At 50.6% G+C, this 16,385-nt stretch overlaps 1 protein-coding gene across 9 annotated transcripts; it reads left to right on the top strand.

Moving 5' to 3' along the window:
• Positions 1 to 2,812: 2,812 nt before the first annotated feature.
• Positions 2,813 to 15,719, top strand: ZSCAN25 (zinc finger and SCAN domain containing 25). Of its 9 annotated transcripts, none has more exons than XR_009047472.1 (8): positions 3,133 to 3,219; positions 4,126 to 4,247; positions 5,152 to 5,568; positions 6,720 to 6,924; positions 7,520 to 7,611; positions 9,093 to 9,219; positions 12,717 to 14,203; positions 15,088 to 15,719. XR_009047472.1 is itself a non-coding variant. In XM_057695610.1 (7 exons), the coding sequence occupies exons 3-7, from the start codon at positions 5,182 to 5,184 to the stop codon at positions 13,547 to 13,549; spliced, it is 1,644 nt and encodes a 547-aa protein (XP_057551593.1). In that variant the 5' UTR covers positions 2,813 to 3,020; positions 4,126 to 4,247; positions 5,152 to 5,181; the 3' UTR covers positions 13,550 to 15,066. The 9 variants fall into 9 exon arrangements, 7 of the variants coding, with proteins under 7 accessions (XP_057551593.1, XP_057551590.1, XP_057551594.1 ...); XR_009047473.1 differs by lacking the exon at positions 15,088 to 15,719 and adding an exon at positions 10,426 to 10,558 and having other exon boundaries at positions 12,717 to 12,856; XM_057695610.1 differs by lacking the exons at positions 3,133 to 3,219; positions 15,088 to 15,719 and adding an exon at positions 2,813 to 3,020 and having other exon boundaries at positions 12,717 to 15,066.
• Positions 15,720 to 16,385: the final 666 nt, after the last annotated feature.

Genomic DNA, 16,385 nt, shown 5'->3' with positions numbered 1-16,385 from the left:
TCCTGGCACAGGGTACCCATAGATTACAGATCAGAGTCCTAACATAGAGCCTACTCTATAGAGGGATATAATATTTGGTAAAATTAGCCTTTTAAATCAGGAAGGATTATTGATCCTTCCGTAAATGGTGTTGAGGAAAACTTGCTAGCAATTTGGGGAAAAAAAAAAGCCTGGCTGGATTTTCATTTTTTTTTCCTTTGACCAGAATGCGTTTCAGACAGATCTAAGATCTAACCGTACAATAAATGTATTGGAAGGGTGTACAGGGGATTAAAAAAAATCATCTTGGAGGATGGAAGGCACAAAAAGGAGAAGATTTAAAGACAAAGGAAGGATTAATGTGAATACATAAAACATCTACTCTTTTGCAATACATGAAGTTCCATTAAGAAAGACAAAAGGCAAATAGGAAAACATTTGCATAACATATGAAAAGGGGCTAATTTCCTTAATGTTAAAGAAAAAACCCTCATATATCAATAAGAAAGAGATAAACCGACAGAAACAGAGGAAAGGATAAAAATAGCCAGTTCACAGAAAAGGAAATGCAAGCAGCTAATGAAGGTAGGAAAAACGACTTCACTCATAATTAAGAAGTCCAAACAAAAATGTGGGCATCATTGATTTCACTTATCAGATTGGCAAAGATGAAAACGTCTGATGACATCCAGTGTTCATGAGACTGCGGGAAAATGGACATTATCCCCCACTCCCCACTGTGGAAGTGGAGGTTGGTGCAGCCTCTTTGCAGGATAATTTGGCAAGAGCTGACAAACCTTAAAATGCATGTAACTTTTAGATCCAGTAATTCCATGTACAGGAACTCATCCTTTAGATTTATTTGCCAAAAAGTGCACAATGAATTCTGTATAAAAATGTTCATTCCAAATTTCTGGTAAATCCAAATGCTGGAAACCACCTAAATGCCCCTTGATAAGCTTTATAAATCATGAGAAACACAGTACATACAATGGAATACTGTAGAGCTGGTAAAGAGTGGAGTAGAGCAGTATGTGTAGGTGTGGAAAGATATGTTGTTTACCGGATAAAAGCAAAGTGCAGAACAGACTATAGTATGGTTCTAAAAAAATTCCTGAAACCTGCTTCATGACCTCACCCTAACCTCTGATTCCTCAGGTCTCCTGTTTTTCTTGTTGGTTTCCACCCCTCCCCTGCTCAGCTTGGACTCCAGGGTCACTCCATACAGTCTTCTCCTACTAGAGCCCTCACTCCCTCCCCCTTGGCATTCTTTCATAATCGTCCTAATGACAAATCCTAGCACTGGATTAATCCAGCTGTTTTCTGCAGATCAGCCTGAGACTGCACAAACAATTGTGTGGACTGATTCTGTCATTTTTGTTTTGTTTTGAGTATCACTCATTGTGTCCCTTGACAATCTTTTCATTCATTCTATGATTTTTTCCTATATCATTCCTCAGAACATATTCCAATTTTCACTCCATTATTTAAGCTCCAAGCCTATCATTGTCCTCTGCACTTTCAGCAGATAACATCACTGAGAAAAGAGGTTAAGAATGAACTCCTTAAACCCCTCTCTAGAATAATTTTAAAATAATCTATTTTAGGGGTGAGCAAACGACAGCCTTGTGTCAAATCCAGCCCTGGCTGCGAGCTAAGAATGGTTTTTACGGTTTTTAAAGGATTGTAAAAATGAAGAACTGGTGACAGACTGTGTGTTCCAAAAAGCTTAGGACAGTTACTACCTGTCCCTTCATTGAAAAAGTTTGCTGAGCCCTAACCTAGAATGTAACCCATCTTTGATTCTTTTTTTCCCAATTCAGAGGAGCCCCTTTCTCTTCTCCAAGGTGAACCTGGAAACCTGTGATCTGATCCAATCTCTCTCTGCCTCTTCCAGAATGCTTTCTCCCTTGTGTCTTCTCCATGGCAAGCTGAACAATGGTTTTTGATATCGCTAGGTATAGTTCAGTTTTCCAAGACAGATTTCCATCAGGCTGTTTCTCTTGGTCCTGGATGGTAAGGTTCAGCCTTGTCCCTCTTGGATGTGAGGGCATGTTAGTGCATGAGGAGGCCATCCCACACCGTTTCCAAGGTGGGTGGATAATATAATTTGTAATATAAAAGGGTGTGAGACCCTGTGAGCAGGGTTGGACTTTGCCCTGGCATGTGGTATAAGGAACGGACTTACCTTCTTCCAGATGACCAACCAGTTCTCCACTTTCTAAAAGTCCAGTCTTATTGCTATGAGATGTGGCCTTTGTCATGTACTAGATGACCCCGCTTTCTCTCTCATCCTTCAGATCCAATCAATCCCTAAACTTTGCCAATTTTACTTTCCCAGTAGGTTTCATATCTAAACCCTCTTTGCAATCTCTAGTCTCACGACTGCCCCAGTCCTGTCGCTCATCCTCTCTCTCCGAGGCTGCATTGTTTAGCCTGGTTTAACCCACGGCCAGCCTTGTCATCTCTCCACCTCCCCGCCTCTGGTTCAGTCTCTCACAGGTTTCTCTGTCTTATCTTTCTAAAATCGGTTCCTTCCCACCCTTTAATCTTTCCGCGGCTTCCCACTGCCTCCAGGTTATCACCCGAATTACCCAGCCCAGCCACCTGCTCCAGCGGCTCTGAGGGTGAGGGAAAGCCGCCAATCCCCACCACTCGCTGGGCTCGTCGTGCTCCCTCCGCTGGGGGCACCTGACCTCACTCTTGGGTCCACCCATCAAATGTGAGCTCAGGTGCCTACTCCTCCAGGAAGCCTTCCATGACTAGCGCCTACCCCTACGCCCCCACACTACCCAGGGTGGAGGCCTCTTATGTGAACCCACAATACTCGGTGCTCCCCTCCGTCACCCTCCGCCCCTAAGCCTCGCACAGAGCGCCGGAGGCTGCACTGAACACGTGTTGGCCGTCGGGGCTCTAAAGCCCCCTAAGGGAGGCGCGGCATCCGGCGGTGTGTCTGGAGGGCCCTTTCCATCGAGGGAACGCAGGTGCAAAGGCACGGAGGCGAGAAGGGGCCTGGCGCCCGCGAGCCTCGAGTGGAGCAGGTAGCCGGGGCGGGGTGGGGCGCCCCTGGTGGTCCCGCGCGCGCTCCCGAACGGTCCCCGGGGACGACCGACCATCGAGAGTCACCGGCCTCCGAGCGTCCTAGAGAGGAAACGGAAGGGGTCCTTCCTTGACGCACCTGTCTGATAGCGTCCGTCGCCCATTTCCGGTCCGCCGCGGGCCCGGGCGAGCCCGGCGCAGGTGCGGGGCCGGCGTGGGGAAGTCGCGGCGGGGCGGGAGGAGGCGAGGGCGGCGGGGCCGGGCGGCGGGGCCGGGCGGCGGGCGGCGCGTCTCCCCGGAGCGGCCTCCCGCGGCACCGAGGGCTCAGGTAGGAGCGAGGCTCAGATCCCGCCCGGCCAGGGTCGGTTTAACGGAAGAGTGTCCACGACCCCGGTATCTTGAACCAAAGCGGAACACTGTGAAGCGCGAAGGTGGTCATTTTAGAACGTGTCGCTCATTTAAAGAAGCCATGGGACGCCTGTTTGTTAAGTGCTAGGGGTAAAAGATGAGTGAGGACCTTTCTTGCCTAAAGGGAAGGAATCTTGTAGACGGTGGCACCCGGGTAAACATTCGTACTATGATACGATAAATGCAGTCATGAACAAATGCAGTAGCTAGAACGCCAGGAAAGAAGTTTCAATTGATGCAGCAGAGAAAATGAATAGACCGAAAATGAATGTAGATTTAAGAGGGATAGATAAATACACAAACACCCAATAGAATATTAAGCAGACGCTTGGGACGTACATACGGCCAGTTGCTTATTCTGTGCTCCATTTAGGGTGACCCCCCCCCCCCCCCCCGCCCCAAGTCTACTACAGACCTCTTCTTTCTCATGAGTACTTGAACCTGCATAAAGCTTTCTCTCTTTAGCTTCCCATGTTTCTCATCTGTACCACATGTTTTGGGAGGCCAGCGTTGGCCTGCAGTCTAACCTCTTACATCTTCAGTTTCTAAAAAGCAGGGGGAGTAGTACTCACCCAACAGGATGGTTTAAGTATTAGAGTGTGTGCCCACGTGCTTTCTGAACGGTAAAGGCCACACAAGTTAGAAATCTTTTGATCAGTTATAGTGATGGTATATGTGGTGTTCTGTTGTTTTCTTTAGGCTGAGCACACAGTCACATCCTCGCCACCAGGAAGTATTGGTTTTACCTCCAAATTGTCTTGACTTTGCTTCTTTTGCCACCACCCTGATCTAAGTCTCTATCATCTCCTGCTTGGACCACGGTAAGTGCAGCTTCCCTTCTTGACCCTTCTTATCTGTTCTCTGCTGACACTTCCCAGGCAGAATGACTTTTGAAGAACATGTATGTCTGCACAAAAATAAGGAACAAGCGTAAAGCCCATAATTCTTACTGTGTGCCCAGGCCCTGGATTATCTGGTTTCTGCCTGCCCCTGAGTTCTGTCCCGCTCTCCCTCTGCTGAAGACACACTGCACTTTGGCTTGTTGTCAGGCTGCCAGTAATGTCCAGCCCCCAGGCTTTTGCCTGGAATGTTCTTTGAATAACTGGCTCATCCTCATTCATTCGTTAGGTCTCATCTTAAGCATCATTTCTTCAGAAAAGCCTTTTCCAAGTTGATTGGCTCCAGTAACACCCTGCTTATTTCCTTTTTAGAACTTATTCCCATTTATAATTGAAATTTATTTGCTTATATTTGTTTTTTTTTTGTCTGCTGCACCAGTTTGTGAGTATCAAAAGGCAAGCACCTTATCTGTCCTGTTTTCTATTTTATTTCTAGCTTCTGTGTGCCAGCCATACATGGATGTGTGCTGAATGTGTATTTTCTTTAGTGTTGTAAGAGTGGACCCTGGTGACTGACCTGGTTGTAACCGTCTTGTATTATTTTATGATTATAGTATTATCTCCCTCATGAAATCCTAAGCTGTTTGTGGGTATAAGCTAAGTCCTGTATGTTTTTTGTTTGCTTTCTGCACATAATAAGTGGTTAGTAGGTACTTACTGATTAAATTGACATGACTTTCAGGATATATGTTCACTCTTTTGAAAATGCCTTGTTATCATGTTCTCCAGAGGAATGTTCATTGGTGTAGAGACAGAACTGGGATGGACTGACTTTCCCTGTGTCTTATTTATGCTGTCCTCATTGTCTGTCTGGTCTTCCCAACAGACCCTCAGTCTTCTGGGAGGGGATGTGAAGATGCTTAAAGAGTGTCCAGGGATGGCGGGAGATCCTCAGCAGCAAATGGGTGTCCCTGTGGTGAAACTGGAGAAAGAGTTGCCATGGGGCAGGGCGAGGGAGGACCCCAGCCCAGAGACTTTTCGCCTGAGGTTTCGGCAGTTCCGCTACCAGGAGGCGGCTGGTCCTCAGGAAGCCCTCAGGGAACTCCAGGAGCTCTGTCGCCAGTGGCTGCGGCCCGAGCTGCACACTAAGGAGCAGATCCTGGAGCTGCTGGTGCTGGAGCAGTTCCTGACCATCCTGCCCCGGGAGTTCTACGCCTGGATTCGGGAGCAAGGCCCAGAGAGCGGCAAGGCCCTGGTGGCCATGGTGGAGGACTTCACGGAGAGAGCCCTGGAGGCCAAGGCGGTGGGTGAGAAGGGGGTATCTGGGTCTCATTTCGTTGGTGTGGGAAGGGAAGCTTTAAAGGATTGAAAGATTCAAGGAAGCAGTGGGAGTGGATGAGGTGCAGAACCTCCCGCCTCTGCTCCCAGACCACTTGAGGTGCTTTCTGGAGGGCAGAGGAATTTTCAGCAAGGAAAGCCATCCCCAGGGAAGATGTAGGGCTGGTGGAAGGGCCGTTAGCTTCTTTTTTAGTCACCAGGGGAGAGGCCAGGCCATGTTTCCCTTGTGAACCTCGGGTCCAAAGAAGGCAGTTGTGATTGGTTTCCTGGTACCTGGTGGACCCATTCCTCTTTGGGCAGAGGTGCATGTGGGAATGCAGGGAATTCCACTTGGTGAAATGTTCTTCCTGAGAAGCGTTGTCTGTAACAGTGCTGTTTCCACGTCTGGGATGCTGCCTCAGACAGCTCACATGGTGAGTGACTTTGCACCTCAGATGTTTCCTTGGGACTCTGGCCATGTGTCTGTCCTTCTCTGGTACGGTTTGATTGCTGTCTGGGAAACAGAGGGCAGGACTGAATGTTACTGTTTTGCTTGCAGGTAACAATCTTTCTTCAGTGTATCCTCCCTATCCCCCCTGCAGTCACCCCTGACTTCCTGTATAATCCTAAAACAGTTATTTTGTTTTGTTTTTTGACTGCCTACCAGGGTGCTTAAAAGTGGACCAGGAGGGCCTGTTTTTGTGGGTTTTGGTTTTCCTTGCTATTTTTAGAGCAGTTTTTTCTCACTAATTCACTGCACAGTCTAGGCTTTGTATTTTTTACTTTCAGCATCTGTAACTGGGAAATCTTTTTTCTAATGGTGAGTGTTTTGGGCTAAAGTTCTCAACAGATTACTAACAACATCTCCCGGTGATGTTGGTGGTGGAGTTTGATCAGTATGGAGGTGGGTGGAAGGGACCCTTGTAAAATGGCATGGATACATAGAAGTTGCCCGGAGCCTAATAAAGACAGTTTAGCTTCCTGTTCACCTGTTCACTGATGTCCTAGGGCAGAGCTGAGCTGACTGGTCCTTCCTCTCCCCTGCAGCTGGAATGGGTCTCTTTTTCAGGTTTTAATTCAACTCCTTTCACAGCCTTATGCATCCTCATTCTAGTAGGTGTTGGGGATTGTTCTTAGGTTCTGTGCCACATGCAGGGAGAGCAGGAGGAGACAGCGCTTTGCAGAGGTCCTTGGGAACCAAGTGCCCACCTAGGGCCAGTGGAGGTCAAGCCCGAGTGGGGGATGCCTCATGGAGAAGGAGTTCAAGGCCTAGGCCAAGGCACTGAGGCACAGCAGCTCAACCAGGACCTCGGAGAGGGGACGCAGGCCTTCCAGGAGCAGGGTAAGACGCAAGCAGTAAGAAAGAAAAGGCGCAGAAAATGGTGCTTCGTGCCCTGCCCCTCCCCTTTCCTTTACAGACCCTGCGGTTGTAAACTAAGTTACCTGCAGGGTGTGGTTCTGTTTCCCCAGCTACTTCCTTGACTTGTAGGAGACAGATGAAGTGAAATTGTTTTCTATAGCTTGATCTCTCGATTTCTGTGGGGTATATCTGGTATCATGCTCTTATCATTTCTTCTTTCCTTCACATCCCTTATAGAAACTGCCAGGAAATATGTAGCTGACATGTAGGGATTTTTCTCTTAAGTGGGCAGATAAACTGAATCCCTGAAAGTAACATGTGACTTTATTGTGTTGCTGAATCTCAAAGGGGGTTATTGTCAGAGTGTGACTTGGGAGGGGTGAACAGCCCTGAAGGGCAGCACGTGTTGGGTTGGGCCCTTCTTCCCAGCTGAGAACCGGGTAGGGTACACCCACAGCCCTGCCTGTGTGGAGTCTCCTCATGGTTCCTGGGGTCCTGTGTGTTAGGCGGGGGACGCCTGTGAAGGAGCTGCTGCAGGGCAGCGCTAATCCTGCTCCTGGTGTATTTCCCTGCTCAGCTCTGCCAGTTCTTCAGGCTGGTCCTGGCCTCCCTGCAGTGAACACCAGAGACCAGGAGATGGCAGCGGGGTTCCTTACAGCTGGATCCCAGGTGAGCTGTGACTGCCCTGCAGGGATCTCAATGTTGCTTTGAGTGAGGCTCACCTTCCCAGAGATTTCTCCGCACAGCAGAGCGCCATGCACAGAGTTGAATTATTCTACCTTTCTTGTTCTGATGGGTGTGACAGCTTCGTTTTCCCCACTTTACTGTCCTCAGTGATTAGTTTGAATTGAGCCTTATGCCTTAGGGTCCAGGCATGAAGCTCAATTCACTCATTTGTATTACTCTTTGGTTTTTTGCCCCCTTGTTTTCCCTCCAGCGACTCAGTATTACTCCTGTAATTGTGAGGAGGAATGCATCAGCGGTGGCAACCCCACAGGCGTGACCTAGGCTGTTCTGGGTGGCCAGGAGATCAGTAGCCCTTTGTGGAGAGCCTTTGTGGCTCCTGCTGCCGCTCTGCCTGTGGACCCCACGCCCCTGTGTCAGCAGGAGTGTAGCTGACTTGGGTGGGGGCTCCCAGGAGCACCGTGCAGAGTGGTCTCTGGCCCCTCCTGTGGCTGCACCAGGAGTTTGGGCCTTGTTAGCACTTCTTGGCCTGCCACAAATGGGGGTCACCAGAGCACAGGTGGGGCACTCCCGCCATGGTGTAAATGTCTCCCATGGGATGCCCAGAGTTCCTAGGGAGGTGGGGGATTTTCAGTGTGGCACTTTTCTGAAGGGGACATCGAGTCTGAAAGTGAAGAGCTCCTTACAGAATAAAAGATGTCATTTGGCAGAAAAAAAGAAGTGACTCACGTTTGGTTTTTTTTTTTTTTTGGCCATGCCACGTGGCTTGTGGGATCTTAGGTCCTGACCAGGGATTGAACCTGGGCCCTCAGCAGTGACAGCATGGAATCCTGACCACTGGACGGCCAGGGAATTCCCAGAAGTGACTCAAGTCTGAGCTCACTAGAGCTGTGTTTGGGCGAGGTTTGATGCCTGTGCTGTTTCCTGTTTCTGTTTTCCAAGGTGATGGTTTAGAGGAGATGAAGAAAGAATTCAGCGTTTTTGAATTTGGTCAGATATTCTCCTTCTGCCACAGTAGTTCTTCATGCTGTTGCGATGACAACACAATGATTTTAACATGGCGCTGTTTCTTAAGACAGGGCCTGCCCGAGTGTTTACTTTTCTCTGAGGAAAAATCAGTTCTGGATGAGGGGCGGAGCAGCAGCCCCCAGTCTCCAGCGAACGTGAGGGTCGCGTGGAGGGGATTGAAGGGTGGACGTTGGAGGCCGCGGTTGTTGGGGACCAGCTAAGTGGCTGCAGCAGAGACACAAAAATACAGTGGCTCAGACAGGTCCACCCCCGCTCTGTCACAAACCTCGAGAGGGAGGCGCTTCTGGGCCCACTCGGAGCCGTCTCGGGACCCCGGGTCCTTCTGTCTTCCTGCTCTGTTCTCCCCTGGAGTGTTGTCCTCTGTGTCTCTCTGCTTTTTTACTGCTCCAACCTTGCGATTATTTCTTTATCCATCGCCATCTCCTGTGCTGTTTCAGGGGTTGGGTCCATTTAAAGACATGGCCCTGGCTTTCCCTGAGGAGGAGTGGAGGCACGTGACCCCAGCACAGATAGACTGCTTTGGGGAGTATGTGGAACCCCAGGACTGTGGGGTTTCATCTCCAGGTAAGACTGTTTCCATCCTGGAGGTAAGAAACTGAGGAGCTTTGAAAGCTGTAGGTCAGGGTTCTTGCCCCAGATTTCAGAACCTGAGGCTGCTGGTAAGGGTAGGGAACGTCATGGCAGACGAGCAGACGGGTCTGCGGGAGCATGTGGACCGAGTCAGGAGAGGAGCGGACAAGGGGCAGGAAAACGTGAGGTGGTTATTCCAGCTGAGATGGGACGGGTCGGTCATTAGGATGCCCTGAACGAACTCCTTCTCTGCGTCTGCGAATGGAGGGGACCGAGGCTTGAGAGCAAGAGAAAAGCAGCAAAAGAGGGACCCCCCCAGCCCGGCCCGGTCTCGTTCACCAGCAGGTGTTACTGAGTGCCCCCCTGCGTGCAGGCCTCACGTTAGCAGCTCTGTGTTGGGGCAGGACGAACATCTGTGAAACCTCAGAGCCCGCAGTGTGTGTGTGGAGGAGGGCACGGGGCTGCCGTGGGATCTCAGCAGTGGGAGGGGCTGGTGTGGGCCCGTGTCACAGAGCAAGCAGGGCCCCAGGTGGGTGTCTTGGGTGGCAGCCGGGTTTTATCTGGGGTCAGAGCTGGGAGGAAAGGAGCTCATGGGGGAGGAGCGGCAGGAGAAGAGAGGAGGGAAGGGTGAGCCTGGGACGTGCAGGCTGAGGGCCCATGGGGACAGCCGGCAGACTCCGCAGGGGCTGGGGCCGTGGAGTGAAGGAAGAGCAGTGCGGGGCAGCCCTGCCCGTGGGATGGGGGGCAGTGGGGAGAGGAGAACGGGGGCTGCGAAGGGCGCCCTCCTTTGTTGCCTCTGACTCTCGTTGTTTCATAACTTCTTTGTAAGCTGTGTGCTGACCACTCACCTGTACTGACATCACCTGGTCTTTTTTCATCTTAAAACATGTTTCACCTTGAAACATGCAAAAGTATCATACAGTCGACCCAGTAACAACGGAGGTTTGATCTCTGTGGGTCCACTCATACGTGGATTTTTTCAATAAACTTGTGCTGCAGTCTGGCACGATGTGCTGTTGGTTGAGTCTGAGGAGTAGGAAGCTTGGATACAGAGGGCGACTGTAAAGTTAAGTGTGGGTTTTTGACAAGTGGTCGTCATGGAGTAGTGTCAGCGGGACTAGCCACGGGGGCTCAGGAAGCCTGGGTCCAGGACAGGGTTGCTACGTGTGATGAAAAGATGTGATATTTCTGTGACGGCAGAGGACGTGGAACCCCTCTGAGGTATCGGCACAGTGCAGGGGCCATGCACAGTGCCCGCACGGAGGTGCCAGCACCCCAGCGCCTTCATCCTACTGCCAGGGACATGCCTCTGCCAGAGACGCCACCGTGTGGGGTAAGGGTTCCGCCCTCCTGTTCCCAGTGAGTTTTTACACCCTCCTGACCATTCTGACTGTTCTAGAGACTGGCTTTACGTGTGTCCTCTTATCTGCTCCCTGTTTCAAAGCAGCCCACGTGCTTCCTTAACGTTTAGGTTGAGGCCAGGTGAGCCAGAGGTCGGCTTCCAGAGCGTAGCATCCTTTAGCCGCCTCAGCCTTGAGTCTTCCTCAGAGTCCTTCCCACGTGATGGCAGCTCTTGCACTGACAACTACGTAGGCTTGGGCCTGAGAAAATAAACGTAAATTCCATGATACGTGATCTCTAGCACGTACTCACATTCCCCATGGTCCGGTTAGGTTCATGCATTGCATTTAATTTTAATTTTGCTCTTCATAACACCTCAAACCCGGAAACCACCCAGATAAATATCAGCCAGACGAATAAGCAGAGTGTAATCTTACAGTGTAACATCATACACGGATGAGAAAGAATGCAGTGCAACCGCAGCTACACCACGATATGGGGGAATCGCACAAGCTTAGTTGAGCAGAAGTCAGACACAGTGTGTGAATCAAATACGTAAAGTTCAAGAACAGGCAAAAATACTTTATGGTGATGAAAGTCTGGACAACACGTCCCCCTGGGGGCAGGATAGTGTCTCTGGAGGGGATGGGAGGGAACTTCTGGGTGCTGGTGATGTTATTTCCTGAACTCGCTGCTGTTTACATGGTCGTGTTCATTATGAAAATTCTTTCAGCTCTATGTGTTTTGCACATTTTTACTTTCGTTAAAAGTGCAAAATAAAAGACTACATTAGAAATGAGAGTTGTGTCCTTCCTATTTTTATCACGTCAGGAGGCATGAAGTGTCCTTTTATCTTAACGGGCTTGCCTGAAAGGAGTCTTTCCCATTTAAGCATCACTTGTCATTTCCCTCTTCTTTCTTGGTTTCTTTGCTCCCTGGTACCTCTCTCCTCTCGCCGTGGTCTTCTGTAAACAACTGTTCTGTCAAGTTAGAGACAGTATAAGAGGGATCAGGGGAGGGCCTTGTAGAAGGGCGATTCGGTCCTAATAAACACCCTGATGTAGGGGCGGCCTGTACACACTGGGTTCATTCCTCATGGCAGTCCTGAAGCGTCTCCCGAGTCAGCCCCTGTGCCAGGCTCCCAGAGACCCCAGTTAATAAAACAGGGTGAGGCAGAGGGCACGGTGCCAGCAGGGACAGCGAGCTGCGGGAGGACGTGGAGAAGTGCTGGGACCTCCCCGTTGCTGGGACAGGTCTGTGTTCCTGGGGCAGCTGAACGAACATCTCGGCCATTGGAGAGTAGCACGTGCAACAAGGTCACGTGTAAGTAAGTGTGGAATACACAGTGCTGACTGAGTACATGTGCTGACGCGACCCAGGGAAGGGAGTAAACGGGGCATGTTCCTTAGAGGAAAACATTGAGTCAGATTTTGAAGGAAAGCAGAGTCTGACTTGGTAGGAAGTTAAGAGGGAGGGCATTAAAATTTAGCAGACTCTTCCATGGGAAGGCATGGAGGTTGTCTGAGCTTGGGCTGAAGTAGCAAAATAGCACAGAATGGGCAGCTTAAACAGCAAGGCATTTATATCTCTCAGTTCTGGAGGCTGGGAAGTCCAGGGTCCAGTTGCTGGCGTAGTGGTTGTCTCAGGGGAGGGCCTCTCTTCCTGGTTCATGGATGGCCACCTTCTTGCCATGTCCTCACGTGGCAGAGGGAGGGAGAGAGAGATTTTGTGTCTCTTCCTCTTTTTATAAGGACGTTCATCCCATCAGGGATCATGCTCACGTGACCTCTGTGTGTGCAGAGAGCCAGCTCTGGCTTCTCCTCTTATAGGACACTATCCCGTCCTGGGGGCGCCACCCTCACACCTCACCTAATTAGCGCCCAAAGGCCCCACCTCCTAATAGCAGCACCTGGGGGCTTAGAACTTCAACCTGTGAATTTGGGAGGGAACACCAACATTCAGTCCCTAACAGATGGAAGGAAGTAAGGGAATGTCTGGTTTTAGAGTCAGAGAGTGAAATGTACTGAGGTGGTTGGTTAAAGGGAAAAAGAAAGAATTGTTAATGGGACACCCTCAGAAGCCAGGTTCTAACATAGAAGTCTGCTTTCAGGTGTGCTTCAGAATCAGTCTGTATCTCCTTTGTCCTCTAGGCCTGGGGAGCAGGGAAAAGGAGGCGAAGATCCAGCCGGCAGACCCCAAGGGGCCGCTTGCTCGGGGGCCGGCAGAGAGGTTTGGGGACACCGCTCTCCAGGGCCCGGAGCTCGGAAGAACCTGTGAGCAGGAGGCCGGGAGCTCCGTGGGAAACGCGCCCGGGCCGCCTCCTCCCCCGCAGGGCGTCACCCCTCTGCTCAGTGACCTCAAGTCCCAAAGCTCCTTCTGGAAGCCTTTCCAGTGCCCCGAGTGTGGAAAAGGCTTCAGCCGGAGCTCAAATCTGGTCAGACACCAGCGGACCCACGAAGAGGACAAGTCGTACGGCTGCGGGGAATGCGGGAAAGGGTTCGCGCTGCGCGAGTACCTCCTGAAGCACCAGAGGACGCACCTGGGCAGGCGGCCTTATGTGTGCGGCGAGTGCTGGAAGACCTTCAGCCAGCGGCACCACCTCGAGGTCCACCAGAGGAGCCACACGGGCGAGAAGCCCTTCCAGTGCGGGGACTGCTGGAAGAGCTTCAGCCGCCGGCAGCACCTGCAGGTGCACCGGCGGACGCACACCGGCGAGAAGCCCTACACCTGCGAGTGCGGCAAGCGCTTCAGCAGGAACGCCAACCTGGCTGTGCACCGGCGGGCCCACACCGGGGAGAAGCCCTACGGCTGCCAGGTGTGCGGGAAGCGGTTCAGCAAGGGGGAGCGGCTGGTCAGGCACCAAAGGATCCACACCGGGGAGAAGCCCTACCGCTGCCCTGCCTGCGGCCGGAGCTTCAACCAGCGGTCCATCCTCAACCGGCACCAGAAAACGCAGCATCGCCAGGAGACCCCGGGGCAGTGAGGGCGCCCTGCCCGAAGGCCCCTCTTTTACTCACGGACGGTGCTGCAGAAGGCGGGACCTCCCGGGAGCACTAGGCGGAGGGAGACCTCATCGGAAGATGCACCCGTCTTTACTCACGGAAGGGCTGGGGGCGTGGAGGAGTGTTGGGGGCAGAGAGGCGCGTTGACCCATTTTCTTTCCTCTCGTTCTCAAACGTAGGGGAAGAGAGAGAGAGAGGCCTGGTTTGTTTGAGATGCCAGCGAGCACAGCGTCTCATGTCTCCTACCCAAGTGGTGCTAACACTTTCTCTGACCATCTTTTGAGGAAGCGACAGCCCGAGTTTCAGTTCAGGTCGAGGTTTTTCTCCTTCAGTGGGTGTTTTCACATCCACCTCCTGAGCAAGTCTGGTTGTCAAGGCGAAGTCTTGTCCCGTGTCAGCAGCTTGAACCTCGTTTTTCTGAGAGCTGTGTCCCTGCAAGGTCATTTGCTCAGACTCTGACTCCCTCCTTCCCCACACTGTCTTCCATTTAGCACGTATTTATTGAACACCTGCTGTGCGCCTGGCGCTAGGAGTACAGTGGAGGAGACCGCTGAGACCTCGCTGCCCCAGCGCGCCTGATCGGGCCCTGGAAGCAGACTCGCTGACAGCCCAGAGCGTCCTGAGTTTCGCTGGCTGTGAGTGCTGCGCGGGGGGAGGGTCCTCTCGCGCTCGCCTGCCCTGTTCTGCTCTGTGCTGCCCGCCCCCGGAGCCTGGTCTTTCTCTCCCAGCTGGGGTCGCTCAGGCAGCCTCATTTATTTTACTTTATTTGTGGCCCCTTTGTCTCTGAGACATTCTACTCTCATTGGTAGTGCCCCCCATTCCATTATTCCTTGAACACGAACAACTGCCCACACATCTGTTAGGAATTAATATTCTGCTGTTGCTCACTGTATAAACTTGGGAGTGTTTTGAAAATCATCCAGTCCTGTATAAAGTTCTAATTCAGTGAGTCCAAAAAATGAGCTAGTATCAATACCCTGTATTTGATGGCACTTTACAGTATATAAAATGCACTTCCCTGCTTCCTCACTTGACCCATTCCACAAATATTTATTGAGGCCGCAGTGTGCCAGGAACTCTTCTAGGTGCTTGAGGTACATCAGTGAATAAAATAGGGGAAAATCCCTGTCCTCGTGGAGCTTGTGTGTGAGTGAGCGTATTTGATCTTCAGAACCACCCAAGGTGGAACCCATGGATGCCCCCAGGAACCCTCTGGACCTGGCATCTGAGCCCGTGCCTTGGTCCTGACAGCTTCTGGCCCTGAAATGCATTCGCCACCACCTACCTCTTGTTCCTGAATTATCTCTGTCCTCGGTACATCTCAGTCCTTGTCATCTGAGAGGTGCTTGGGGTCCCTCAGGGCCACCTGGGGATGATGAGATGGTAGCTGTCTGTTTTGCACGAGTGCCAATTTAGGAAAAACAAAGATGTTTGTAGGTGTTAAAGAAAATCATTAAAAAAAGAGGAGATCCAGTATTTGTAACTGTGTTTAAGATTTCTTATTTTGCCATCGTTAAAGGGTTTCCTTTTTCTTGGACATTCTGGAAACGGCCTAACTAGCCTGGACCACGCTGCAGTGTTGTAATGCTGTGCCTTTGGACGCCGGCTGCTGAGTGATTGGTCTTCTGATGGGACTGTAAGTTAGGCTTTGGACTGTGTCCTGTAATTGCAAGATGTGATTTGTCTAATGGTGCCTCGATATTATATTCTTTCATTGGGATCCACCCCCCCGCCCCTATTCCCCATTTTAAATAAGGTAAATGGTAATGACTTTAGTACAGAGAGTTGCGTTACTCAGTCCACTTTGAAACACATTATTTTATCACTCGTTTCTTGGCAGATAACCGTGGTGCTTACTTTTGATTTAGTGAATGACCTCCTGGCCCTTCAGTTGTCCCCACAGGGCTACACTGACCAGGGCCCTTTGAGACGTCCACTCTCTGAGATGCTGGGCTGCTACTTCTCAGCAACGTCGAGGTCCACGTGCAGGGTCAGCGCTTTTCTTCCCCACGCCCCAGACAAGCCAGGCAGGGCTTCCAGCCACCTGGAGGCCAAAGCCAATGGAAGGCTTTTCCTAAGCCTCTGGCTTCTAGTCTGTGGGATGTGGAGGCTGACCTCCCTGAGTTTGGCCTTTTGTAGGAAGTGTGTATTCCAAAGCTGGGGGTGGGGGTGGGGCGGAGTGGGGGCAGCATGGATTCAGAGTTGCTCATCAGTCATCAGTTTACCTGAATTAAATAGTAGATTCTCTGATCTTACACTGGGTTTTCAGCCAGTTGGGATCGCTTAAGGGAACTTCTGTAAGAGTCAGGCCTTGCCGTCTTTCCCACGTGGGCTCCCCTGTCTGCTTTGAGATCAAAGCTTATGGACAGTTCCTCAGAAGAGTCTCAAAAGAAAACTTTTTCAGTGGAGTTGTAGCAGCCTTATTTTTGATACCTATTCAAGTGTCAAATATTGTTTTCTGTATTTTTCTATCTAGGAATTTTTCATAATAGAAAATGTCAAACATTCACCAATGAATCCTCATGTATTTGTCATTCAGCTTTAACCATGGTTATATACTGATAACCAGTCTTGTTTCATCTCTGCCCCATCCTTCTTCTCATCTTCCTCCCCAACTGAAGTATTTTAAAGCAAATCCCAAATGTTGTTTATATTTTAGTGCATACCTCTAAATAGTAAGGATTCTTTAGAAAAGAAAACCCACAATGCTATTATCATACCTAAAAAAGTCGAACAGTTCCTTAATTCCCAATTAATGTTTTGTTAAAAAACCACATAATTTTTAAAAAGCTTTGTTGAGATCAAAGTAAGATCCAT

The sequence above is a fragment of the Hippopotamus amphibius genome, chromosome 9, assembly GCF_030028045.1.
Source record: "Hippopotamus amphibius kiboko isolate mHipAmp2 chromosome 9, mHipAmp2.hap2, whole genome shotgun sequence".
In the NCBI taxonomy this organism is placed as follows: domain Eukaryota; kingdom Metazoa; phylum Chordata; class Mammalia; order Artiodactyla; family Hippopotamidae; genus Hippopotamus; species Hippopotamus amphibius.
The sequence above is the reverse complement of the archived record's forward strand: the minus strand, read 5'-3'. Positions and strand labels throughout refer to the sequence as shown.